The sequence below is a fragment of the Dipodomys spectabilis genome, unplaced genomic scaffold (genome assembly GCF_019054845.1).
Source record: "Dipodomys spectabilis isolate Male_0828 unplaced genomic scaffold, ASM1905484v1 ptg000071l, whole genome shotgun sequence".
NCBI lineage: Eukaryota > Metazoa > Chordata > Mammalia > Rodentia > Heteromyidae > Dipodomys > Dipodomys spectabilis.
The window spans coordinates 2,471,429-2,499,162 of NW_024870748.1; the positions used below are offsets into that span (position 1 = coordinate 2,471,429).

Sequence of the window (27,734 nt, forward strand, 5' to 3'; positions counted from 1 at the left end):
ACACACACACACATCTGGCTGAACTGGGAGTCAGGTGGCTGATTTGTGCCTGGCGGCAGCAGCACCACTAATATTTCCTTTTTACCATCTCTGTCCTTGGCCCTCTTGAATACATCAAGCCATGGAGGCAGTGACTGTGTATCATGGCAAGATCAGCCGGGAGACTGGGGAGAAGCTACTGCTTGCCAGGGGACTTGATGGCAGCTATTTGTTGAGAGACAGCGAGAGTGTTCCAGGAGTGTACTGCTTGTGTGTGCTGTGAGTACATTATGGTGGTAGCTTGGCTACATGTGTGGCCTGGGACTGCTGAGGGTGGGAGTAATACATATAAGATGGTTTTTTTTTTTATCAAAGCAGGAGGAAGCACAGGTGGCAATAGCTCATGGAGGCCTCTTCCTCCCCACATCCATGGCCCTAAGACTTCCATAGGTTGTGCGGAGGCATGTGGTGACCATGAAATGGCCTATGTGCTGAACAGGGCTTTTATGGATTGTGTGGAATGCCCTTCACAGTGGGAAAATGTGCCCTGGAATTTTCCTTCATTCTGAGAAACATCACTGCTCTGGATTGCTGTTTTGATCTCTAATAGAGACCACAAGCAGATTTGGACATTTTATCCCAAAGGAAGAGAGCAGTAAATTCAGAGGAGACAGAAAAGTAAGAAATGGAGCCCATTACTTTAAGAATGTAATACCAGTTAGATCAGGATGCTGGTGTGTGTGTGTGTGTGTGTGTGTGAGGATGCTGGTGTGTGTGTGTGTGTGTGTGTGTGTGTGTGTCTGCCTCTCTGGATCTGCTGAGTTAGTTTAGTTTCCATTACTGGAGTTGTGTAGTGGGTAAAAGGTTTCAGAAGTATGACCCTTTTCAATAAAAGCCAGAACTGACAAGAATTGTAAAGAGCATAGATGGAAAACACCCTTGTTATGATTCAGTCTTGCTCTTTGCTTAGGTAGTTTTGAATAGGAACTCGAATCTTTGCTCCAGACCTCCAGAAGCTGGCAGATTTGAAGCCTAATTTTTCAGTAATAGATGCAAGGGTGAGATACCAGCAAATGAATCTCAGAGTTTCTCAGTTTTCTTATCTATCAAATGGGCATCATTTTAAAAACTATGTCATGAGGATTAAATGCCATAATGTATGTGAAAAGGTGAGCATTGGACCAGACTCAGTGCATGTTCAGTAAATCTAAGCCATTGGCATTATCATTACATTTTTTATCTTTTTAGAGGATATATTTTAGTACTCATAGAGACATTTCTGAAGGAGAAACCAGTTTGAGCACTGTCAGCAAGATAAAAATACCCAATCTTAACCATTAAGTTCTGGACAGAAACAAAACAAAGAAAGATTTTTGTGTACTGAGTTCAGTACTTAATGGTTCTTTCTGGTTCAAAGAAAAAAATATACTATCAGTACTGTTAGAGGATTTTCATTTTATGTTTCTTTAAACATAATGGTCTTGAGCTGGGTACCAGTTGCTCATGCTTGTAATCCTGGCACTCAGGAGGCTGAGATGTAAGGATTGCTGTTCGAAGCCAGCATGGACAGGAAAAGCTGTGAGACTCTTTTTTATTTTATTTTTATTTTTTGTTAGTCACGGGATGTGAACTCTGGGCCTGGGCACTGTTTCTGAGCTTTTCAGCTAAGTGTTCTACCACTTGAGCCACAGCTTTACTTCCAAGGCTGTGAGACTCTTTAACCATCTAAAAAACAGAATTGGAGCTGTGGCCTAAGTGGTATAGTGCTAACATTGAGCACAAAAGCTCAGGGACAGTTCTGAGCTGTTGAGTAGCTCATGTCTTGAGTTCAAGCCCTAGAACTGGTACCAAAAAAAGATCGTCTTGTTTGTGGCAGTTCTAAGCACACATTAAATAATTTTATTAGAAAAACTTGAAAGTAAAAGAGTGGAAGCCTCTGAATTTTTTGGATTTAATTTCTATGTGTATGTGTTTGTGTAAATATATGCCTGGCAGTGGAGCCCAGGGTCTCAGCTGCTTTACCATTGACTGAGCTACATACACCTCCCAGCCCTAGTCTGGATCTTTTATTTTGCTTATGTGATTGATTTTTCCAAATGAAACCCAAAAGAGCAAGGAAAGCCAACTGGGATTCTTAGGCTCCATAATATTCAATGCATATCCTATGAAACTAGGAAAAATGAGGGAAGGATTGGGTTGAGAGGGATGGGAGAGAAAGATGGAAGAAGTGCCATTGATCAAGATGCATTGCAGTTAAATATATGTCTATGTAGCTATATAATATATTGTTTATAGTATTATAGCATATATTATATGCATATTATACATATATATAAATCTATATTTATATACAATTTTTTTAAAGAAGAAGACTTACTGAAAGTGGCTGCTTTAGGAAAGCTAACAAAGCTGGGGAAAGCAATCTTTAACCTTGAGATAAATGTGAAGGTTCACAAGAAGCGTGAGTTAGGGGAGAGAGAACAGCAGACACTGTGTGACAGACACACCAAAGGCTACAACCTCACTGGTCCTCCGGACATTTCTGAAGCACTTATGGTCTCTACTTTCAAATGTACATTCAGTTCACACAGTAAGTGTGAAATTCTCAAACATTTATGTTTCTACCCAAAGTGGCTAGTTTTTGACCTTTACTCCTCTACAAAAATGTCCTCATGAAGTAGCATAAAGTAGTAAGCAAGTTGGGAGTTCCCTTCCTGTGTCTTTTGATGGAGCCCTAGTGCTCCATTTTTAACGTGATAGCCAGACTGCTGCAGAGGCAAGTCACAAGGACACATGACCTTCTATCCATTTCTTCACCTTATAAAGCCAAGGTCCTTTTAGATACATATAAGCACTTTATTACCTCTTATTGGTACTACATTGTGACTACAAAATTTTGTTTTGGAATAGTCCATGTAACTAGTTTGATTGCAGATTTGACTCCATGGTTTCTCACTCGATCTTTTTTTCATTCCTTTTAACCACAAAGATTTGAGTGGGCTTTAGTTTTTGTGTTTTTATTGTAGAGATAACACGTCATCGTCCTTTCAGACTGTACTTTAAGTTGTACTTTCAAACCAGTCTTGTCCCTTTGTTCAGTTCTAAATGTCTCAATCATGGTTTTCAGATATAGCTTTTTAGTCTATTCAGTTTTAGAAAGTAAAATCTCATAAAACAAAATGGAAGTTTTTCACTTATACGCTTGCTCACCTTCATTTAAAGTGAGAAATTTTTCTTTCAATTATTTTCTCTAAACCTAGATTTTTTGTATAAGCCTATTAAAAATGCTTCATTATACTTCATCATGTTAGAAAATTTGAAAAACATAGAGAATGGCCTGAACAAGAAATCATCTATAATTTTACAATCTAAAGATAACTACTATTAAAATTTTAGTGAATTTTTTGCATTTGTTGTTAGTGTATATATGCTTTTATCATATATTTTGTGGTTTTTCCCATTAGATATGAAAAAAATCCTCATAATATTCTTAAAAATAATTTAAAGGTTGGGTGCCCATAATTCATGCCTGTAATCCTAGCTACTCAAGAGGGTTGAGATTTGAGGATTGTGGTTCAAAGCCAGCCTGAGCAGGAAAGTCTGTAACCCTCTTATCTCCAGTTAACCACCAAAAAGCTGGGAGTGGAGGTGTGGCTCAAGTGGTAGAGCACTAGCCTTGAGCAAAATAACTCAAGGACAGTGCCCAGGCCTTGAATTCAAGCCCCAGGACCAGCACCAACAAAAAATGATAATAATTTGAAGGGAGTAGAATAGCTGTGAGATAGTATATTTTTGTCATAATCTTTTTGACATTTATATCATTCCATTTTAAGATTATTCTACCATAGTTAATATTTCAGAGTATAAATGTTTTCTTGAGGGGCTGAGAAGGTGGCTCAGTGGTAGAGAGCTTGCCTTGCATAGATGAGGCCCTGGGTTCGATTCCTCAGCACCACATAAACGGAAAAAGCTGGAAGTGGTGCCTTGGCTCAAGTGGTAGAGTGCTAGCCTTGAGCTGAAAAGCTAAGGGACAGTGCCCAGGCCCAGAGTTCAGGCCCCACGACCGAAAAAAAAAGTTTTGTTGCTTCTGTGACTGTTTCCTTATGTAATTTCTAGGTCAGAAAATACAAACAATTTCAGATTCATAACACATATATGATTATTACACTGTTTCAAAATGGTTATACAAATTTATATATTTATCAGAAAGGTACCTACCCTAAAATTGGGTAAACTTGCTAAAAAATAATTCTACTTCACATTTGGTGTACTATTATTTATATTGTGTTTACACTTATCTTTTTATTTGTCATGTTTTAGTTTTCATGTTTAGCAATTGCCATTTTATATGAGTAATAAATGATTCTATTTTTTAAATTTGCAATTCTATTTCTTAATTCATGAATTGGCTCTTTGTGTTTGGCTATGTGTATATTTTCTCACTTAGTTTAGGTCTTACTGTTTTTCTTAATGCATTATAATCTTTTTGCATACTAACCTTCATCTGCTGTATACTTTCTTTTAATTTTTTGGCATGGTAGTACTAGGGCTTGAACTCAGGACCTGTCTCTTTTGCTTGGCTCTTTTGATCATGGCTGGTATTCCACCACTTGAGCCATACCTGTAGCCTTGTTTTTTCTTTCAGAGATGAAGTCTTCTGAACCCTAGCTTCCTGAATAGCTAGGAATAGAAGTATGAACCACTGGCACCTGGGTGCTATTACCTTTTTTTCTTAAGGTCTAATCTTAGGTGCTGGGTTAAATTTTTTTTATTGTGAAAATACCATATAGAGGGGTTGCAATTACATGGGCAAGATAATGAGATAATGAGTACATTTCTTATCCAGCCTTGTTGCCTCCTCCTTTGCCATTATCTTTTTTGACACACTTTGTACATCTGGGGATGTAGTTCACTGGAAAAGTACTTGTTTAACATGCACAAGACCCTGGGTTCCAGCCTCTATGCCACAAGAAAGTAAGAAAAATAACAAACATTTTAGTAGTCAAATTTGTCACTCATTTTCTTTGTTTTTAATTTCTTATTTATTTATTTTTTTTGGTCGGTCATGGGGCTTGAACTCTGGGCCTGGGTGCTGTCCCTCAGCTCTTCAGCTCAAGGCGAGCGCTCTACCACTTGAGCTACAGCGCCACTTCCGGTTTTCTGGTGGTTTATTGGAGATAGGAGTCTCAAGGTCTCTCCTGCTTTGAACCGCGATCCTCAGATCTCAGCCTCCTGAGTAGCTAGGATTATAGGCGTGAGCCACCAGTGCCCGGCTTGTTTTTAATTTCTTTATCTCTCAGTTTGGGAAGTCCTTTCTCCTTCAGAGATATTGTAAAACTTCATTTCTGATTTGTAACAAATTTGTTTTGTTAATTTACACTTAACCCTTTAATGCCATTTGAAATTTTATTGCTATGCACATAAAGGATCTGATCTGATTTTGTTTCCCCCATATGCAGCAATTGTTCCAATGCAATTTATTAAAAAGAACTTCCATTGTTCCCTAGTTTGTTAGACTACCTCACTATATAGTAAAATAATATTGTATATGTTTAACAGTTACTCTTTCTGAACTATCTTTTGTCCCAATGGATCTATTTATCCTTATACAGGTAGCATTACAAAAGCATGTTTATTTAAAATTTATTTTCTATCCTTATCGGTTGTTTGAGGTGAAACTTAAAATAATTTTGTTAAATTAATAAACTTTGTTGGGATTGCATTAATGTAATTAATAAATTAAGGAGAATTTTTCCTAATCAGTTATGGGGCTTGAACTCTGGGCCTGGGCATTGTCCTTGAGCTCTTCAGCTCAAGGCTAGTGCTCTACCACTTGAGCCACAGCACCACTTCTGGTTTTCTGGAGGTATATTGAAGATAAGTGTCTCATGGACTTTCATGCCAGGGCTGACTTTGAACCATGATCCTCAGATCTCAGCCTCCTGAGTAGCTAGGATTACAGGTGTGAGCCACCAGCATCCAGCTGAGAAATTGTTTTTGAAGAATATACTCTTTGCTTCCAAATCCATGTCTCTCTTGTTATAACTTTTCATTCATAAGTATCAATAGAGATTTTGTTTTTCTGTAGGTCTTAAACACTGTATTTACTATGTAGATGAAAGGGTTTGTCTTTTTTATCATAAAGAAATCTGTTTCCACTTTATTTTCTGTTACATACAAAAGCTCTGATTTATGTACTGTTTATTCTTCTAGTATATACAATACTCCTATTAAAGCAAACATATATTTATATTTTTGTCTTTAGTTTCTTGGTATACTAGATTTCTTATCACTGAGGTACATATATGTCCTTACATTTTTTTTTTTCCATTTTCATCCTCCTTTTAGACGCCATTTGGAAAGTACCAATTATCCAATGGGATTGATTGATGGCGAGAAGAGGAAAACTAATTTAAAATATTTCAAAAAATAGCTTCCAATAATTAGCTTATTTCTGTAGTTAACATCCTTCTGTACATATCTGGCTTTGTTAGTTATCTAATGGACGGGTTGTAAGAATAAATGCTATTATAATTCTTTTGCCTCAAGGGCACATAATGAAGTCATTTGACATGTATGTCCTCAGATAAAAAGCATAATTATCTTTTTGCCCTTTAAGATTTAAAGGAATTACTGGAAATAAAGTGCCTGTCAAACAACTGAACTAAAAAAATGGAGGAGGAGCAGTACAAAATAAAATTCCAACTTATCATTTGTCATAGAGGAGAACAGTGTCCAAAAGAACTTCAAAAACTTCAGATTTAAGTTTTCTTTAGCATGAAATTAAAAATTAATTTTGCTTTATTTATTTTTTTCATTTTTGGTGTCATCCTTGGGCTAGAACTCAGTGTCTGGGTGCTGTCCCTGAGCTTTTGTGCACAAAGCTATTGCTCTACCACTTCTGGACTTCTTTTGGTGCTTAATTGTAGATAAGAGTCTGGTCTGGCTTCAAGCCACAGTCCTCAGATTTTAGCCTCCTGACTAGCTGGAATTATAGGCTTGAGCCACAAGTGCCTGATATAATTTTTGAATTCGATTTGATAGGTGTATGTTGACACATCTTCATGATAAGTCACCCAAGTTATTTTGAATTTTCTGGATACAATTGGTGGAGTGACCCTGAAAGCAAGCCTAAGATTAAATTTACCACACATAAACTATCAAATGAAAAATTCGCTGGCAAATAAACCAAGTTCTGACACTAGCTGATGATGTGAAGTTGAAGTTGATTATATTGAAGATGCAATTTAGTTTTTAGCAAAGATTGAGTCTGGATTGACCTTTTCTGGGATTTCTCCTACCAGGTTATCCTTACCTGACTTTTTCTTTTTAGCGCACTTCATTATCTTTTCCCTCAGTGAACAGTTGCCTTTTACATCAATCTGTTAATTTATTCCTTCTAAAAGAATCATGATAGAATGGTAGAGGGATAGCTCATATCACCCAGCCAGACCCTCTGAGGATGCATCTAGTTCCTATCCTAATCTAGCTATTTTACTTCGGGCAAATTGCTTGAACTTTCTGTGCTTCAGTTTCTTTTTCTTTTCTTTTCTTGTCTTTTTTTGTGTCAGTCCTGGGGCTTAAACTCTGGGCGTTGGCACTGTCCCTCAGCTCTTCAGCTCAATGCTGGCATTCTACCAGTTGAGCCACAGCGCCACTTCCGGTTTTCTGGTGGTTTACTGGAGATAAGAGTCTCACAGACTTTGCTGCCTGGGCTGGCTTTGAACCATGATCCTCAGATCTCAGCCTCCTGAGTTGCTAGGATTACAGGTGTGAGCCACCAGCGCCTGGCTCAGTTTCTTATCTATAAAACAAGCAATGGTCACTGAACCTGATCAATATACATATATATATATATATATATATACGTATATACGTATATACGTATATATATATATATATATATACGTATATATGTATATATATACATATTACACATAAATTGACATAGTGCATTGATACTTCTTGTACAATTATTTAAAGAAAAATTACAAAACATACAATGGTAATAATAATCACAAAGATTATTGTGTGAGTTCATATTTATCAAGTTAACATTTAATAAGTTTTTAACATAAATAAAAATCTCTACAAGATACAGTACAAAATTAGATAATCATGGGTTGGGGTTTTAGCTTGTGGAAAGGTACTTGCCTGGCAAGTAAAAGGCCCTAAGCTCAGTTCTCAGCTCTGCAAAGAAAAGATAATCATGAATGTACATAAATAAAATGCTTATGCACGTTTAGGGGGAAAAGTTATGCTTATTTTCGTGACATATCAAAAACTACTATCACGTAGTTTTACTACTTGCTTGGAAAAGGATGACTTTTGACTATTCTGAAAACTGAAATTTACCCTGAAAGAATAAAGTTTGGGTCACAGAAACTTGAGAAATGTCTTGAATCAATGATGATGGTTTTGCATGCGACATTATTTCTCTGGATATAGAATATTTACTTAAAAATCAGACATGTAATCATATCTTGAATTTTGCACAGAGCATTTACATCGTATAAACATAAGAGGTCATGGGAACTATCTTGTTTTGTTTGAAGTGTCATGAAGAAGTCAGATATACTTAAACATTTTCTTCTGAGTAGTCCTTGAAGTGGTATAAAGGAGGAATTGCTGTGGTTTTGTTGGTTTGAAACCAAGATTTGTCCTCCACACTGACCCATTAAGAAAATAATAGGTTGGGTGGCTTTCTTCTTATCTATTTCTAATTAAAACACTAAAAAAGGACTTACGAAGAGCTTTTGATGAAATAAAGACAAATTTTAATATCAGCAAAAAGTAGATAAACACCTTTTAGTCATTAAAATGAAAAATATTGATTATTAAAATAATGGCAACAATTTAGACTACTCTTCTGTACCAATTACTCATTTTCTTTTTTCCATAAGAAACTTAAAATTTCAGACTCATCATCAAGGCCAAAAAATAATTTTAACATGAGAAGAAAGTTAAAATTATACATTCTTGATTTATCTGTAATAATGCATAGAGCCAGAGGAAATATAATCCTAAAAATCTGTAACAAAACAGTGATACTCACAAGACAGTATGTTGGAAATAATCCGTACAACAGGGGGAAGGGTTCCGAGGGGGAGGGAAAGTAGGAAAAAAATGAGGGAAGGGGTAACAAGTTCAATAAGGAATGTATTCACTAACTTACTTAAGTAACTTTAACCCCTCTGTACATCACCTTGACAATTAAGAAAAGACATGTACCAATTTTTTAGTAAGTTTTTTTATTGTGAAAATACAGTACAGAGGGGTTACAGTTACATGAGCAAAGTAATGAGTACATTTCTTACCAAGCATTGTTGCCTCCTCTTCTGTTTTTCCCCTACCATCCCTTCCCTCCCATCTCCTCAACTACACTACCCCCCCCTGCTAAATTGTTTTTCAACATAGTGTTTTGTACATCTCATTGTTGAAATGGGTCAACCTGTATCCCTATTTAAACATTTTGTTTTTTCCTTTCCTCTCCCCAAATTATACCAACATCAAATACAGTGAAAAAAGGGGTTATACCATAGGGGAGCGACATAAGAAGCAACAAAAAAAATCACATGATACCTTATAAATACATTAGAAACAATAACAAGAAAGAAAAAAAAAAACACTTGTGTCCCTATCTTGGGGCTTAACATCATCTTATCCGACCTTTTCTGCTTGTCCCAGACATATACTAGTTATTGCAAATAAGGGAAACCATGGGACCTATGTTTCTTTGGGCCTGGCTTACTTCACTTAATGTTATTTTTTTCCAAGTCTTTCCATTTCCTAACAAATGAGGTGATGTCATTCTTTTTGATGGAGGCATATAATTCATGTATATACATATATATCATATTTTCTTGATCCATTCATCTACTGAGGGGCATCTGGGTTGGTTCCATATCTTAGCTATGGTAAATAATGCTGAGATAAACATAGTTGTGCTGGTAGTTTTAGTGTGGTTTTGTTTGTGATCATTTGGGTAAATGCCCAAAAGTGGGATTGCTGGGTCGTAGGAGAGCTCTATGTGGAGTCTTTTGAGGAACCTCCATACTACTTTCCAAAGTGGTTGAACAGCTTTACACTCCCACCAACAATGAAGTAAGGTTCCTTTCTGTCCACATCCCCTCCAGCATCTGTTGTTATTAGAGTTCTTGATTATAGCCATTCTAACTGGGGTGAGGTAGAATCTCAGTGTTGTTTTGATTTGCATTTCTTTATGGCTAGAGAGGTTGAGCATTTCTTCATGTGTCTATTGGCCATTCTGATTTCCTCTTCAGAGAAGTGTCTCTTTAAGTCTTTAGCCACTTATTTATCAGGCAGTTGTTTCTTTGAGGATTTGTTTTTGGGGGGTTTAATTTTTGAGTTCAAGTATATTTTAGATCATATTTTTTTCTGATCTGTGATTTGTAAAGCTCCAAATTGCAGTTTTCTTTCTTCTTTAAAAATGCTTTTAGGGGCTGGGAAGGTTGCTCAGTGGTAGAGTGCTTGCCTTGCATGCATGAGGCATTGTGTTCGATTCCTCAGCACCACATAAGCAGAAAAAGCCAGAAGTGGCACTGTGGCTCACGTAGTAGAGCACTATCTTTGAGCTGAATAGCTGAGGGACAGCGCCCAGGCCTAGAGTTCAGGTCCCACTCCTGACCAAAAAAAAATGCTTTTGGCCAGGTGCCAGTGGTTCACACCTATAATCCTAGCTACTCAGGAGGCTGAGATCTGAGGATCCCAGTTTGAAGCCAGTCCAGGCAAGAAAGTTGTCACTAGAAAAAAAAAATATTTTGGATTCCTAACCCCCAAAGTGACTATATTAGGGGATAAGCCTTTAAAGATGTGATTGGTGATGGAAGTGGTGTTATGGGATTGAACTCAGGGCTTTACAGTTATTGGACAGGTCATTGCTTGAGTCACAAGCTCTACCCTATATAAGTTTGGGAGTCTATTTTTTTGTACTGGTGCTTGGTTGTGAGCTCAGGTCCTGGGCACTGTCACTGAGCTTTTTATGTTCAAGGCTGGTGGTCTACCACTTGACCCACACTTCCACTTCTGGCTTTTTGGTGGTTAATTGGAGATGAGTCTCATGGAGTTTCCTGCCCAGGCTGGCATTGAACTTCCCATGATCCTCAGATCTCAGCCTCCTGAGTACCTAGTATTATAGGCATGAGACACTAGCTTTGCTTGGGTTTTTACTTGGGTTATTTTCTTCCTGCTGAGTTTTATGAGTTCCTTTTATATCTTGGACATGTATCCCTTACCAGATATGCAATTTGCAAATGTTATCTGTCATTCAGTAGGTAGTCTAATAACTGAATATTTCCCTGACTGTAAAGCTTTTGGTATTGATGTAATCCCATTTACCTATTTTAACTTTTGTCATTTATGCATTTGGGGTCATATATAAAAGTGATTCCCTTACTTTGAGTAATCATTCTTTATTTTGGCATACTTAGGTAATTTTGTTTTTTCACCATTAGAGTAAAACTACTATGAAAATTGATGTGAAATTCCTTTTTCCTTTTGCCATGTTTCCTCAGAGTGTACGAAGATAAGCAAGACTATTTGTTCAAAGTATAATATTTTATTTCTTACAATAGTAATTTTTCTATAAACAGAGGGTATGTGTAGTTTGAAAAAGGATATTCAATTTTTTGGTTATTTTTATAATATGAAATTAATGTTTCATAATTTAAGTTATGAAAATAAAATGAAACATTTGTTGGGAGGAGAAATGATTTAGGAACTCTTCTGTAAAGGCTGAAACAATTGAATTTATTTCAGTATAAATTGGAAATCTAGCTTATATTGAAATGAAGTTGCATTTCTTTGCTATCCTTTTTAAAAAATTTATCTTTAAGTAGTTGTACAAAGGGGCTTTAATTCTAAAATTTCATTTTCAAGCCATAGCCTGAGAGAGTACTGGGGAGGTTGCACAGAAATGCCTTTGGTGGCTGAAATAAGCCAGCTTGGTGTCAGAGATATTGCCATCAATATTCCCAGTGAGTTTGGAACTCTGTCTTTGCATTTTAATCAGTCCTTTTAGTAATTTCCATGTTTATACAAGCCACCTGAAAATCTCCTTAAAATGCCATTCTGATTCAGTAGATCTGAGATGGGACCTGAGATCCTACAATTCTCACAAGCTCCTAGGTAATGGCAATGTTGATACCCTAGGGATACAATTCAAATTGTGACATTTTTTTGCATCCATGACCATTTGTAACCTGAGGTGGTTGGTGTTCATTTACTTTGGCTACTTAAAACTGCTCACTTATTTGACTGAGGAAAATATTTTTTTTGAGAAATTGAAGGGGTTGCTACTGGGGGAAATTTGTTAATATTACATACATTGATCATGAGAAATTTTATATGTCATTGATACCAGGTTGTTCAGAGACTGAAGGAGGTAAGAACTTTTGAAGTGGTAGCCAAGTTCCTGCTGCCTAACTGAAACTAAGATAAGATCAGATTCGTTAGGAAACAATTATCAAAACAGTCTCATTTATTTTGACTAAGTCAGAAAGAATGATGGTAAGGAGAGATTCATTGGATGTTTTGTAGAGACCATTGCTTTAGAATGTGGGAGATGACTTACATTTTGCTTCTGTCATCACTAAGGTTTTAAATAATGGATTTCTACATCATCACCCTTAATGCTACTGAATTATTTCCATTAGTCATTTCTCCTAGGGAAAATGGAACTAAGAACCTGTGCTGTTTTTCTGTGTCCATCTCTATTTTGTTATGTGGTTTTAAGAAAGCCTCTTTAAGCCTGTTTGAAGTTCCCATGGTGAAACATGGAAATCAAATCTTTTGCCTTGTTCCCTGTAGAGTAACATAAATCAAGTAGATTTCAGTTGCTTCAAAATCAAAATTTTAACAGTATAATGTGATATATTTATATTTATTCATCATTTTATATGCAGGCCCATAGCAAGCTATTTTACATACAATCTAAATAGTCTGACACATGTTTGTAACAAAATGAAACATTTCTAGTCCTCATGTCAGCCGTTAAATTGACCTTTTTTCATTGTTACCAATCAAATGTACCTGATTACAGTACTTAAAGTTTTTAGTTCTTTATGTAATAAACACCAATGCATATGGATTGAATGTATAGTAATTTAATTCACATATTTAAAGACTTAATTCTGAAGGAACGTAAGTGCAAATAAGGCCAATGTCTTAAGCACGCACGCCCTTTTGAATTCTTTAGCATCATCTTTTTTTTTTTAAGCTTAAACACATTGATTTTAAACAGAGTTTGGCATGTGTCTTAACCATAGATATCTATTGATCCAAACTTATGTTCAAGAACAGCAACTGCAAAATGTATTAAATATAAAATCACAGTGATTTATATGCAAATTTAAAATTTGAAATAAGTTACTGTAAAATTTACTTTTGTAAGAAGAGGTTAAGTAAATGGTGAAAAAAATAGTCATTTTACTATTCATCAAGGAAATGCAAATTAAAACCATATAAGCTATTACCTTACTCTAGTAAGAATAAGTGTAATCAAAAGTACAAAAAATTAAAAGTGCTGGTAAATATGCAGAGTAAAGGGAACTCTTGCACACCACATACCATTGGTGAGAATGTAACTTCTCAAAAATGCAGAATGACCATATTTTCCAGCAATCCCACTAGTATTTTTGATCTAAAAGAAATAAAATCAATGTGTTGAAGAGACATTTGGATTCTCAGATTCATTTCAGTGCTATTAATCATAGCCAAGATGGAAACAACCTAAGTATCCATCAACTGATGAACAGACAAAGCAAATGTCTCTCTCTCTCTCTCTCACACACACACACACACACACACCATGGCAAAATATTAAGTTGTAAAGATTATGAAAATTCATCATTTGTGGGGTTACCAGAGGCCAAGGAGTGTAGGAATGACATAGGGAAGAGGAGGAGAGGCTGCTTATTAGATATTTATCTATGCTTCAATAAGAGCAAGACATTCTGGTGTCCGACTTCACAGTTGGGTAGTAGATAGCAATAATGTACCACAGATTTTAAAGAGCTAGAAGTTTGAAAGATTCTACCACAGGAAATGACAAATATTTAGGAGATAGTCTTATTTAATCTGGTCTAAACACTACACAATTCATACTCATATCAAAATATCATATTACCCTATTAGTATTTCCTTATATTTTAACTAGAGAGAAAATAAATAAAATAAAATAAATAAATTTCATTAATAAAATGTTTTAGAAATTTATTAGGAAAATTAGGATTACCATGTATCCTTAAATATAATAAATCAATGTAAATTTCAGTGTGTAGCTCAGGAGCTGGAGTGTTACAATCACATTTTTGCTGGTTGACCTTTGGTCTGGCTTTGGTTACTTCTCAAAGTCTGTTTCTTTAGCTATAGAATAAATTCCACAATATAAAGCTCAAAGGATTCTGAAGAGCCCAAAGGTGTTAATGCATGTATAATGGACTAAATTGTGTTCTCTCAAAATTCCTATGTTTAAATTCTTACCCTATTGTATTTGTATTTGGAGATAGGATCTTTAGGAGGCAATTAAACCCTCTAGAGTTCTTACAGATAATCTCTGATGGTTGGATTGGTGACTGTATAAGAAGACAAGACCACATGGATAATGAAGAGGCCAGTTTATATACAAGCCAAGAGAAGAGGCTTCAGAATGAAACCAGTGCTGCTGATTCCCTGATTTTGAACTTCCAGCCTCTAGAACTATAAGAAATAACTTTCTGTTGTTTAAGTGACCCAGACAATAGTATGGCAGCACAACAGACAATCATAGCATATAAAACTCCCAGGATATAATAGAAATCAATTATACATATAGGCAACATACATATAAACTGAGTAATGATGAGAATGCCTATTCTTTCTCTAAACAACTGCTTTCAAGTACATTATCAATATGCTATCATCAAAAATTTTTATTTTTAACAAATATATATAATTGTCTTTATTTCTGGAAAGCAATGCACTATTTAAATACATCTGCAATGTGTGATAATTAGATCAGGGTAGTGGGCATGTCCATCAACTCAGACATTTATCATTTCTTTGTGTTGAGAACATTTTGAACCTTGCCCAATAGTTTCTTTGAAATACACAATACAATTTCTGTCAGTGATAGTTACCCTACTGTGCTATAGGACATTAGGATTTAATCCTCCCTTCCATCCATGCCCTGTAACAATTAACCATCCTCTCCCCCTACCACCTACAACACTCTCTAGTCCTTGGTAACCACTATTTTCCTTTATGCCTTCTTGAGGTCAATTTTTTAGCTTCTATGTGTAAGTGAGAATGTATAGTTTTTGTCTTTCTGAGTCTCACACACTTCATTTACAAAGTTTTGTAGTCTCAGACTGGGAAGTTGGCTCAGTGGTAGAGTGCTTGCCTTGCATGCATGAGGTCCTGGGTTCAATTCCTCAGCACCACATAAGCAGACAAAAGCCAGAAGTGGAGCTGTGGCTCCAGTGGTAGAGTGCTAGCCTTGAGCTAAAGAGCTGAGGGACAGTGCCCGGGCCCAGAGTTCAGCCCCCATGTCCGACCAAAAAAAAAAAGTTTTGTAGTCTCATCCACATTGCTGAAAATAGCAGAATTTCATTCTTTTTGTTACTGGATAATATCACATGGAACAATACTCCTTTTAAATTCAAATTACTGTTACTACTGTATTATAATATATTATAAACTCATATAGTATTACTCTATTATTACACATTCTAATGATAATGTGACAAGAATAGTTTTGTAGTATTATGTATTATGTTATTATAATATTGGTTTTTATGATTAATATTATCCATATTACTATCAATTTAAGGGGGAATGGTAAGTGCTTTATACCAGTGAAATGTTTTTGCCCTACAATGCTATATGAACCAGGTGCTGGTGGCTCATGTCTGTGATCGTAGCTACTGAGGAGGCTGAGAACTAAGGATTGTGGTTCAAAGCCAGCCCAGACAGGAAAGTCTGTGAGAACTCATCTCCAATTAACAACCAGGAAACTGGAAGTGGTGCTGTGGCTCAAAGTATTTACAGTGCTAGTCTTGAGGAAGAGAGCTTAGGGATAGCTCCCAAGCCCTGAGTTCAAGCCCCATGGCCTACAAAAAAAAAAAACAAAAACAAAAAACAAAAAAAAACAAAAAACAAAAAAAAACAAATGAAAAACCTAAGTTGCTATATGTACTTAAAAATAAGAATTTGGTTTGTTAAAACTAATAATTCATGATTATTGTTAATCATAACAAGTCTAAGTTTCTTTTTCTTTAGTCTGTCATCTAGACAAATCCTTGGGAGTGCTAATTGCCACATTTAGAAAGCTGAAAAGATAAAGAAGATTTAGTTGAAACTGTGATTAGGGTGTTATAATATGCAAGCAAATTAAAGTCACTGACTTTGTTTTCTGTGAATGCAGTAGAACTATGTGCATCCTAGTGTTTGTAATATTTATAATAGACTAGTAAGCTCAAAGTTAAAGCTCAGAGTTCGAGTACCTACTACACTATTTTGGAATTTTTCAGTGATAAGAATTTATTTTTTCACAGGTATCAAGGTTATATTTATACATATAGAGTGTCCCAGACAGAAACTGGATCTTGGAGTGCTGAGGTACAGCTATTTTGTTTATATTTGTTTCTGTGGATATCAGGGAAGTGTTTGAAATTTAGATAGGTTTCATAAAAGAAAAAATCATATCACACACTAACAAAATATCCGCTATATTTAAATCCATACAGTTCCTTTCCAAAATTGTTCATGGATCATTAAGAAGCCTTTAGGGAATTTTGGTTCCAGTTGTAGCCAGCCAGTATTATTAGAGTGTTATGAATCTGGGGAAAGATAAACAAGTTGAAGGATTGTTTCCAATTTTTAGTTCCTATAGGAAAGTGTAAAAAAAGCAGGTAAAATCATTAAATCAGACTTAATTACTGAATGATACTGTTATGAGTATTGGTGTTGTTGTATCTTAAAAATAGCATTCTTATTTGTAAGAGTCCATAATATCTTTGAGGAGATGAAATGTGAAATTCTTTGTTGTCAATTTCAAGTTTCCAACTCTGCTGCCCTCCTCTTCCTCAACACATCTATAATTTAAGGCAGGCTACTTTTTAAAACATTTACTTGGATTTAGTTAAAAAAATTATCTTTAAGTAGTTGTATAACAATGTTTCAAAAAAAAAAAACCAAAAAAACCCCCAATGTTTCAGTGCTACATTTTCATTTGAGTACAATGCATCTTCTTTTCTAATCTAAGTTCTTTTTAATCAAACAATATTATTGAAAGGAATTATACAACCTACTATTGATCAGAGGGTAAGGAGTTAACATTTGTATGGGGCAAGTAAATTAACTTTCAAAGAAAGAAAACTTTCAAACAAAAGCTTTTGTGTAAGAAGAAAGAGAGGCAAATGTGATACAAGCATGCTTTCTTTAAATTCTAAACAATAAAATAAACTATGAACATTTCAGCAACTAAAGAGAAAGATATCCCTAATCCCCATACATTTGCAGAGGCCATTTAATTAGTCTATATGTTATTCTAGTCTTTTGGAAAATCAGTACAGACTATCTTGGTCAGTATCACCCCTGCCAACATTCTCTACCACATTATCTATCCTAAACCCACCCAACCCCTCAAGTTACTTGATTCCATTTTCACCTATATACACTGAGAATTGCAGGTTGTTTTTTGGTGATCTAATTTCTTCACTTGAAAAATGAAGCCAAAAACAGTCCTTTACTCACAGGACTTAGAGGGGAGTAAATGAGATAATGCATGTAAAGAAACTCTTAGCTACAGGGCCTGGCACAAAAACGCACATTCCTGAAAACAACTGAGCAGTGTGATTGCATAAAGTCAGCTCACTGCTAAGTTACTTACAAGAATTTGAAAAAGGGAGGTTTTCTCAAATAATTGGGAATTTCCCAAGTAATTGCTGCTGTGTGAGGAGTCAGGAACCCCAATGGAGTTATGTTGGAAATATTTTGGATATTTTGAATAGAGAAATGGAGATGTAGTATTTTGAAGCTATTGTTTGCTAAATCTTGATGCTTTTCTACCTTGGATTGCCTGTAGGGTTGCAGGAGAGGAGGAGGTAAGTGGCTTCCATCTGAGCAAGTTTCTTTTACTTTGCTTATAAACCAGGACTCTAAGGTTTCTTTAGAACAAAGAATTCTTGAGGTTTTGGAAACTTTTGAAAATCACTGTACCATTCCAAGAAGAGCCTGAGGAGTGAAATCTAATCCCATGGACCAGGGTCATATGCTATATCATACTTTACATTGAAGTCTCTACAACTGAAATTTTCAACCTCAAGTGCTTTCTCTGCTTTCTAACTGTTTAAAAGTAGATCTTTTATAATGAAAATACTTCATTATTAGCTTGTGGTAAATGTTAGTATCAACCTCTATTAGTAACTTAATGTATGCTTTTAAACACTCATGTCTAGACTCAAAAATTTAAAGTAACTCTAAGCTTTAAAATACATCAGTAATCTGAAAAGTACAAATTTGAGATTGTACATATTTAGAACTACTAAGGTGGGACTTATTTTCAAGTGTATTACCTTAACTTTGATTTTGAGACAAAAAATCAAAGTGTGCTAAGTTATCCTGAAATTTATTGGATAATTCAGACTAGCTTCAAATTAAAATCATTTTACTTCAGCCTCCTAAGTGCTGCAATTACAGATATGTACCACTATGCATTCTCACTTTACATCAAAATAATTAACATTACAATAAGAAGTAATGAAAAAGCAGTTCCATTTCTAATAAAAAACTATCCTTATTAATTTTTAAATTTCTTTGTAGCACCACAGATATGATTAATTGAATACAAAACTAAACTTAATTTATCAAGATTATGTACGATATATGTGATTTGACCAGAAATAGTCTTCACTAGAGAGTGCTCTTTAGTTGTGGCAGAATATTCTTTATAGAAAAGATTTTTGGTTCGTAGGACTTAACAACCTTAAGAGTCGCTTTTCTCCACTTCAAGTACATTATATACAAATGATTACATACTTGTGATCATGCTAAAGAAGAAGGCACTTATTGAATATAAATGTCCCCCATTGACCCTGTTTATATAATAATATTCCAGTTATTTACACGAAGAGAGTGAAAGATTGATGTGAGTGCAACACAATTCAAAAATCGTTCAATTTTTGAAATGTATATTGCAATTTTTCCTGTTGACTAAATTTGCCTTTTCAGTGATATTTTGCTAAGGTGAATATGAAACTAGTGTGTATTCTCAGAGCTCATACCACCTGCCTGGGAAAAATGTCTCTAGAGCATATTGAAGACCAGCTGTGATGCAAAACATGTTTCCATGGATAACTAAGCTGTGACAGTACGGGAAATATACAAATTGGAGCAATTACTGATTTCAGGAATAGGTTGGGAGCGCTCAGTGGTACAATTCTTGTGGTAAATGTGTTTTCAAATTTGGGTATATGATAGATATTTATGCTGCTTTTTGAAACAATGTTTTAGTTTTCCACCATTGCAGGAAACAAAACCCTCCATGGCAGTAGCATTATATTCTCTAGTGAAAAGACTGTGTTAGAAATCTTGGATAAAATCTGAGATTTGTTTTAGAGAATGAGATGAAATTAAATCTTAGATCCACTTAAATATAAAATACAAACATCGTGTAATTTTAGTTTTAGATAGACTTTTAGGTTAAACTATGGCCTATTTGGTGAACTTAGCGCATGTGACTCAAGCTAAAATTTTTGATAAGTTGTTAATTTAGAGAATTCTACATATGGTTAACTATTATTAATTAACTTACAAATTATCAGCTGATTTTGATCTCCTTAGGGTTTTTTTTTTTTTTTTTTGTAGTAGTACTGGAATTTAAACTCAGGGCCTTCTAGGTTGTGACTCTACCACTGGAAACACGCTTCCAACCTTGTCTTTTGCTGGTTATTTTGTAGATGGAATCTAGTGAACTGTTCTGCCTGGGTTAGCTTTAAACTTCCACCCTCTAGATCTCAGCCTCTTTAGTGTGAGGATTACAAGCTTGAACCACTGGTACCTGGCTTAATTTTATGTTTCTATAGGTTTTTGATGCTCAGTAGTTCTGTAGCTACTGAACAATCACTATTCTTGATTTTGTAGGAAAGCACTGATTGGTCTGTCATTTGCTAAGGAAATCCTGCATCCTAAATTCATATTGGTTCTATACATAGAGTGCTAGCATTCTTCTCTTGTTAGCATGGATAATCAAGTGTTAACTGCATGTATGTCTCCATAAAAATGATGCTTTTGTTGAAAATGGCTTTAAAAGCAGTTTAACAAAATATGTCTTAAAATGATTGCAACTTGCCGGCGTTGGTAGCTCACGCTTGTAATCCTAGCTATTTAGGAGGCTGAGATCTGAGGATCACAGTTCAAAGCCAGCTCGAGCAGGAAACTCTGTGAGACTCTCATCTCCAATGAACCACTCAGAAAACTGGAAGTGGTGCTGTGGCTCAAGTGGTAGAGTGCTCACCTTGAGCTGAAGAGCTAAGGAATAGTGCCCAGGCCCAGAATTCAAGTCCCATGGCTGACAAAAAAAAATGTTTGCAACTTGAGGAGTCTTAGTAGGTGATTCCAGCTACAATAGAGCCTTCTTGGTCTAATTGTTATCTGAAATGAATACAAAGGCAATTCTATTGCTGTTGGCTGCTTGTGTGATCTTAGGCTAGCTGATTACTTTCATTTTTCATATCTGTCAAATGATAGTAGTCCAATCAGCCAACACTACCTATCTATACCATAATAGTTGGGGCAACAGATGGACAAGTGCTTTGAAAATAAAAAAAAATGCCCTCAGAAAGACATAAGGAGTTATTCTTGTGACTCATCTTTGAAATTTGGAGATTCTCTCTTGGAGAGAATGACCATATGCCCGGTGCCAGTGGCTCATACCTATCATTCTAGCCACTCAAGAGGTTGAGAACTGAGATCATCATTCACAATCAGACCAGGCAAAAAAGTCTGTGAGACTCCAATATTCAGTTAACCACCAAAAAGCCATACAAGGAGCTGCGGCTCAAGTGGTAGAGGGTTAACCTTAAGTAAAAAAGCTTGAGTATAGTTACAGGCCTTGAAATCAAGCTCCAGTACCATCCCTTCCCCTCCCCCTCAAAAAAATAAGAATGACCATATTATTTTTGGATGAGGTCTCAAGAGAATTTTATGAAGAGTCTTGATCACACGGCTGTAGCTGGGTGGGAGACTTCTACTGTCAGTATATTAAGAGCTCAGAGAATGTCTGCAGTGCTCTCAATGAAAAACCTACTTACCCCAAGGTAGGCAATGACTGAGAGTTACTGTAGATAGGGTCGTCACTGTCTGTTGACAGAAGTTCACATGCCAGTCATCATGTTTTCTCATTAAATGCTAAAAGCCAAATTGTTTTTATTGCAAAAATCTTCCAGATGCAATAGCTGAAATTTTTTTCTAAGAAATCCCTAGTCATTGTTCAATTGCTTGTAGCGATGCTATTTTATTTTATGTAAAATGACAGGTTTGAGATGGTTGCCTAAAGCTTGGCTCATAAGCTTTTGTGGGAAATTGTTGATTCTAGGCAGTGTCTTTGCAAGAGAATTGCTGTCAGGAAAGGAATACATTTTAATAGTTACTGGCAAATAATGATCTAGTTAAAAACAAACAAGCAAATAAATAAAGGTGACCTTATAGAGTCTTTCATTTCCATGTCATAGAGAAAAATCTTGTCACTATAGTACTGACAGCAAGAGCCATTTGGGGAGGAACAGGGACGTTTCCGAAGGAAGAAAAAAAAATGAACATGAAGGGTAAAGCAGGACATATTGTGAGCTGCAGGAGTAGCCATGCATTGCATGCTCCATCACAGTCATTTAAAAAATTTCCTGCATAGTATTTTATATTGTAAAAGGATGACAGGGAGGAGCAGCTGTGAGTTGTTTGTATTTATTTTTATTTGTTTGGGTCCTCAGACTTTTTATTAATGACCTGTAGGATCTGGACTTTTTTCTATGTTTAACTTCATCTCTCTGTTGCTGAATTCATTGTGGGTAATGGCCTGTATACCCTTAGAGGTTCAGGATGTATGATGGGTAGCAGGCAGGAAGGGCAGGCCTATGAGAAAGAGCTTGTACAAACTAATACCACCCCTGGGAGAACTGAAATGACAGCCCATTAGCTCCTCTTGCAGGGAAATTCAGCCAACCAAAGTAAGCTCTTCTGGAGTGTTGTTTTTTTCTTTTTTCCTTATATTTCTAAATATTTGAACAAGTTATACAAATATTACCTCTATAAGCATCCCTTGCCCATTTTGTAGGCCTTTTGGTAGCATTGTAGGCCTTTTTGGTAAATAATTTGCTTGACCTTTTATTTTCCAGACAGCACCTGGGGTACATAAAAGATTTTTCCGGAAAATAAAAAACCTCATTTCAGCATTTCAAAAGCCAGATCAAGGCATTGTAATACCTCTGCAGTATCCAGTTGAGAAGTCCTCAGCACGAAGTACACAAGGAACTACAGGTATGTTTTCCCCCCACAGATTATTCTTCACAGAGTTTGAAGGCTCAAGGTTAAGAGCCAATCTTGTCATAAACATACAATCAACTGAAAGATCTGTAAGAAAATGTAAAAACAAGGTAGGTGCAGCCAAACATCAAGTGAGAGTTGATTATTTATATGCTATAACTTCAATATCCTACACTATAAGCTTTAAATGACACTGCAGACATATGAAAAATATTTGAAGTTCTTTTGTTCTATCTTGTTCTCTCCACTCATTGCTGTAGGTTATAAACACTATTTCACATCACTAATTCAGACACTTTTTTTCTCCTTCAGGGACATAAGGGCTAATGCTAGCTTACTTCATGTGACTCTGATTTCTGAATTGATGGTGCTTGAATGAATGAGTTTTTATTATAGCGAAAGAATTAAAACAGCAAACTTTATTGTTCCACAGACACAAATTATTCTATCTCCTGAGCAAAGATCTTTTATTTTATGCATCATGCTAAAGATTGAAGCCTCAGGCTCATATTGGTAATCTTAGTTACTCAAGGAGATTGAAAGTGGAAAGACTAAATTTTGAGGCTAACCCAGGGAGAAAAGTTTAAGAGAACTTATCTAAAAAATAGCCACCAAAAATCAGGGCTGGAGATATGCCTTAAGTAGTAGAGGGACAATCTAGCAATTGTGAGGCCCTAAGTACCACACTCAAAAAAGAAAACCAGCCAGTATCTATAGGTATTGTTTACTCTACTGTTGAATTAATCATTTGTTTGAGAGGCTATGTCTTGATAGAAATAATTGATATTTATAATAAGAGAAAATGATTTTTAACATCCTTTTTGACAGAGTCCTAGGCTCAGGCATAAACTTGAATCTGATTCAAGTGATGAATTAAATTAACAAATAGCTATCTTTTATAAAAGTGAAGATAACTCCAATTTACAAATTAGTTGATTTTTCTCCTCTTCACAGTATTCCATTCCCTTCCCCCCCCCCCCCCCCCCAGGGCTTGAGCTCTAGGCCTGGGTTCTGTCTCTGACCTCTTCAGCTCAAGGTGAACACTTTACCACTTGAGCCACAGCACCACTTCTGGGTTTCTGGTGGTTCATTGGAGATCAGAGTCTCATGGACTTTCCTGCCTGGGCTGGCTTTGAACAGCGATCTTCAGATCTCAGCCTCCTGTGTAGCTAGGATTACAAGGTGTGAGCCACCAGCGTCCAGCAGTATTCCGTTCTTTATAACTCAGTTCTAAATAGTTAATTGATGTATATAATTGGGTTGTATTATGAGTTTCATACAACTAGAAAATTTACAGGTTTTAGTTAATCTGTAATTTTACTTTATAAATTTATCTTTTCTTAATTTTTATTATTCTTTTCTTTTAGGGAGAAGAGAGTCTGATGTCTGCTTGAAAACTCCATGAAGAAAAATAAAACACTTTACTGTCAATAATTTAAATATAGATTAAGTCTTGTATGTTGTAGATGATATAGTTCAGTGAGCCACAAATGCGTTTCTAGTTCCATCATAGTCCTATGATGGAAGCATCTAGCCTGATGTTTAAGCTGAAATGGACCTTGTAGATAATGAAGTGCTTTGAAATAGGATAGAGAAAAATGATTCCTTAGGTTATTTTTAGTTATTATATTTTAAAAATAAGAGAGAAGTTAAAGCCTAGTGAGTACTTTATGAAAGATTAATGTCAATTCTTGCCAAACATAAATAAAACTAATCCTCAGCTTTAGTCAAAAAGACCACTTTTGAAAGGTGAGATATTCTGTGATAGTGATTTTTGAGTGTCTCTGATTGTAGGGTGGGAAGGTAGTTATAATGTGCAATGTTGCACTAGCTATGATGTGATAGGCTGTTTTGGGCTTTGAAACTGTATGCTTAAACAAGTGCTAGATAAATAATGAAGAAATCCAGTTGAAATATGAAAGAAACTTACTTGTCTAGAATTCTAGTTTTGGACATAAGATATACAAACCAATCTGGAGCTTAAAGTCCTATAATTTAAGATGTTCTAAATGTTTGTTCTATTTGATACTACAGATGAGTGGTCTGATGAAGTGGACTTTTCTTCTTTTCATTTATCTGTGTCCCAGTTGTTCCTATTACCTGTAAAATCTCATTTGGAAGGGAATTGTGAAACCACTGGAAAGTTTATCTTTACATTAATTAATTATAATTTTTCTGAAACTTAAATGAGAGTCCAAATTTTATACAGCATTTTCTCTTCACTGCTATATTGTCATCACTTGTTGAGTGATTACATGCCAACCTGCTTCAGGCCTTCCAGAATTCATTTATTCATTCAACAATGTAATAGGTTGCTGGGAATAGAGAAGTAAAAGCACTTGTTAGCTGCTCTTAAGTAGTTCACCATACATTTGGACAAGAAACCCCAACAACAATAAAAACAATATAAGGAAAGGACAAAAATAACTATAAAAGTTTATAAGTATGTAAGTGAGGTTTCCAATATGTCTTTAGAAACAGTTGAGTTGATGCAAATACTCTGGTCTATGTTATATAGGAAAAGACTATATTGGACTGTAAACTAATATGTTAAAAATCTGGGCTGTACATTAATCTGGGGGCTTGGTTAATAATTAGTGAATTCCTAACAGACATAGTTACTCTTTGTCCCTTGAGCATTTAATATGGATAGCAGAGAAGTGCAAAGGTGGAGTATAAACACTAGTACAGTGTAGGCAGTTCCCAATTTCTTGAAGTAATAAGCACCACTTGTAAAGGAATTCAGAAACCTAATTTCAAATTAAAATGCCCACAAATAAATAATTTTACTGCCTCTAATTTGTTAATTCTGAAACAATACTACATATATGAATGATGTCTGCATGTTCCTTTATGAAAGTCCTTTTTTGAAGAAAGCTTTCTGCTATCACACTTTAAAAAAGTATCTGAAAACTTTATCAAACTACTTTTGTTTTAGTATATCCATCTAAAATGTTTAAAGAGGTGCAAGTCATCAAACTGAAGCATGATAAAGGTTTTTAAACCAATTTCCTAGAAAAGGCAAGTATTTTTCTGATTTAGGTATGATCAAACTTCCCAGTTGATGAACATACTTCCACCCTCTTTGGCTTTACTTTTATTCATCAAATTTACTGCATTTTTTACTTCCCAATGTGATCATCTTTTTTAGTTTCCAGTATATAATAGACTACACTTTTACAGAAATATCATATCCTGGCTGTATCTAAAATATTTCCATATTAACATGTACATGTGGAGTCAAAGTAGAAAAATGTATATATAATTCTAAGTGTGTCCTTCTCTTTAGGGAAAAAAGTATGTCAGCAAGTCCACAGCTTATGAAATACCTGTTCATTTCCTCTGAAATTTGTTCTTAAGAGATAAGATAATTGTCTGCTTAGATAATTTCTGTTTAACTGTGACAGGCAAGAATGCTTGTGATAGTGAACAGGTAGAACAAATCTACAGAGAATTCCTCTGATTAAGTCATCTAGTACAAATAAAGGACTGCAATGAAGATATTCTTTGAAGTAGAATGCACAGAAAATTGTAAAAAATGTGAGAAGCCGTTTATAATCTTGTTAAGGATGTTTCACTATTTACTGACCTCTTATGTGATTCATGTTGTTAGCTCAGAAACCAAAATCTATTCATAATAAAACTCAAGTTTGCCCTTGAGCATTTCAAGGTTACAGGATGCTTAGTTTTCCTGTTCGGGTGCTATAAATTTGAACATTTTTTTACCTATGTTTGCACTTGTAGTTAGTGGGAATCCATTAATTTTCAACCTGAAGCTGGGGGTGAAGTTAAACTACCTCATTTGGACACTTTTATAATTTAGGGTCATTGGCCAAACATGTAGTAAAAAGCAGAATTTTTTTTCATTAGGTCATTTGGAGATTTATGTAGAAAAGTATAACAAACATGATCAAATGGATAGTGCCCATACATACATACACACATGAGCGTGTGCACACATGCGCGCACACACACCCACACCCACACCCACCCCTTGATTGCTCCTCCTATCCCAAGATTGAATTGATTTTTTATAACATGATAGAAGTTGGTATCATATTCAGTGTTAAAGCAAGAGTACATGAGACCTGACATTTCCTTTCAGTTTTGCCAATGATTATCTTTGTGAACTTATATAAGACAGTTTGTTACTCTTATCGTGTTTTTCAAGTAGGAATACTGAAGTCTTGTTTACCCTCAAAGGATTATTGTATTACCAGAATCATAACCTTAAAATGGTAATATTATTAAATGTTTGATGGTGTTGATATTTGAAGATCTCTACAATCTACAGTAAATAGGGAAGGTACACAGAAACAGCTCTTATTTTCCTTTAGTGATTGCTGTGTAATAGGAATAAAAACTCCTATCTTTTTATTTTAACTCTGAGGGTCAATGGGGAATGCATAGTTTGAAATATTCCCAAGTGATTATAATAATAACCCTCCATTTTGCTGATGAGATGTATTGATACCAAGATTATCTTCTGCTCCATAATCTTTTCAGCTGTCTTTGTACATGTGTGCCTCTGTGTGTGTATGCATATGTGTGATGCCATACATATGATATTACATATACATATTATTGATTAGAAAAGCAGCAGGGCATTTTGAAGTGATATAAATTCCAAGTTTCAGTCAAGGGTAGTTTGGAGTATATATGCCACATTATTATCTAGTTGAATTTTTCAAGATCTGTTGGCCAGCTTTTCCAGTGTCACTTGGAAATATCTTCTAGTGGAAAGTGAGTGATAAATGGCAATTGCAATGACTTGTAGTGTAGGGCCTCTGAAGAGCTTACTGTTTTTTTTTTTTCTTTCTTGGTCTGTCATGATTTCTATCTCCAACTCTCGTATCCATTTTTTGCCAATCATCTGGGTGTTCTTTTCTCCTAGCTCTCTCTCACTACCCACTCCCCCTTCTATTTTTCTTTATTGCTGCGAAAGGCATCAAAATGAAACCTATTAAAATGTCATAACGTGGATGCATTTAAATCCACAGTAGCTACCCTTCTTTGTTTATTAAGTAGTCATTTATGTCATAGATCCTATTTGTATGAAAATAAAAATGAACAGAATTTTGCTTCAAATTCATGCCTTTTGGATTTTTGTACCTACATTTTCAAGATGATGTGGTGTTTTTTATTTACCCTACCTATCTCAGGTGACCAGATGGACTCAGCAATGCAGTTTGGCGCATGAATAAAATGGGACACAG

At 35.4% G+C, this 27,734-nt stretch overlaps 1 protein-coding gene across 1 annotated transcript; it reads left to right on the top strand.

The window, feature by feature from the left end:
- On the top strand, positions 1-27,606 carry Sh2d1a (SH2 domain containing 1A). The gene is made up of 4 exons (XM_042682449.1): positions 1-258; positions 16,533-16,596; positions 22,371-22,512; positions 23,886-27,606. Exons 1-4 carry the CDS (start codon positions 122-124, stop codon positions 23,921-23,923), a joined length of 381 nt encoding a protein of 126 aa, XP_042538383.1. The 5' UTR covers positions 1-121; the 3' UTR covers positions 23,924-27,606.
- The last annotated feature ends 128 nt before the right edge of the window (positions 27,607-27,734 follow it).

What these genes read in the sequence shown, in the direction of transcription:
- Sh2d1a (XM_042682449.1), top strand. Translation starts at nt 122, where the DNA reads ATGGAGGCAGTGACTGTGTATCATGGCAAGATCAGCCGGGAGACTGGG. An exon ending in CTGGATCTTGGAGTGCTGAG is followed by an intron (nt 16,597 to 22,370) that starts GTACAGCTATTT and finishes TTTATTTTCCAG; the next exon opens with ACAGCACCTGGGGTACATAA. An exon ending in AAGTACACAAGGAACTACAG is followed by an intron (nt 22,513 to 23,885) that starts GTATGTTTTCCC and finishes CTTTTCTTTTAG; the next exon opens with GGAGAAGAGAGTCTGATGTC.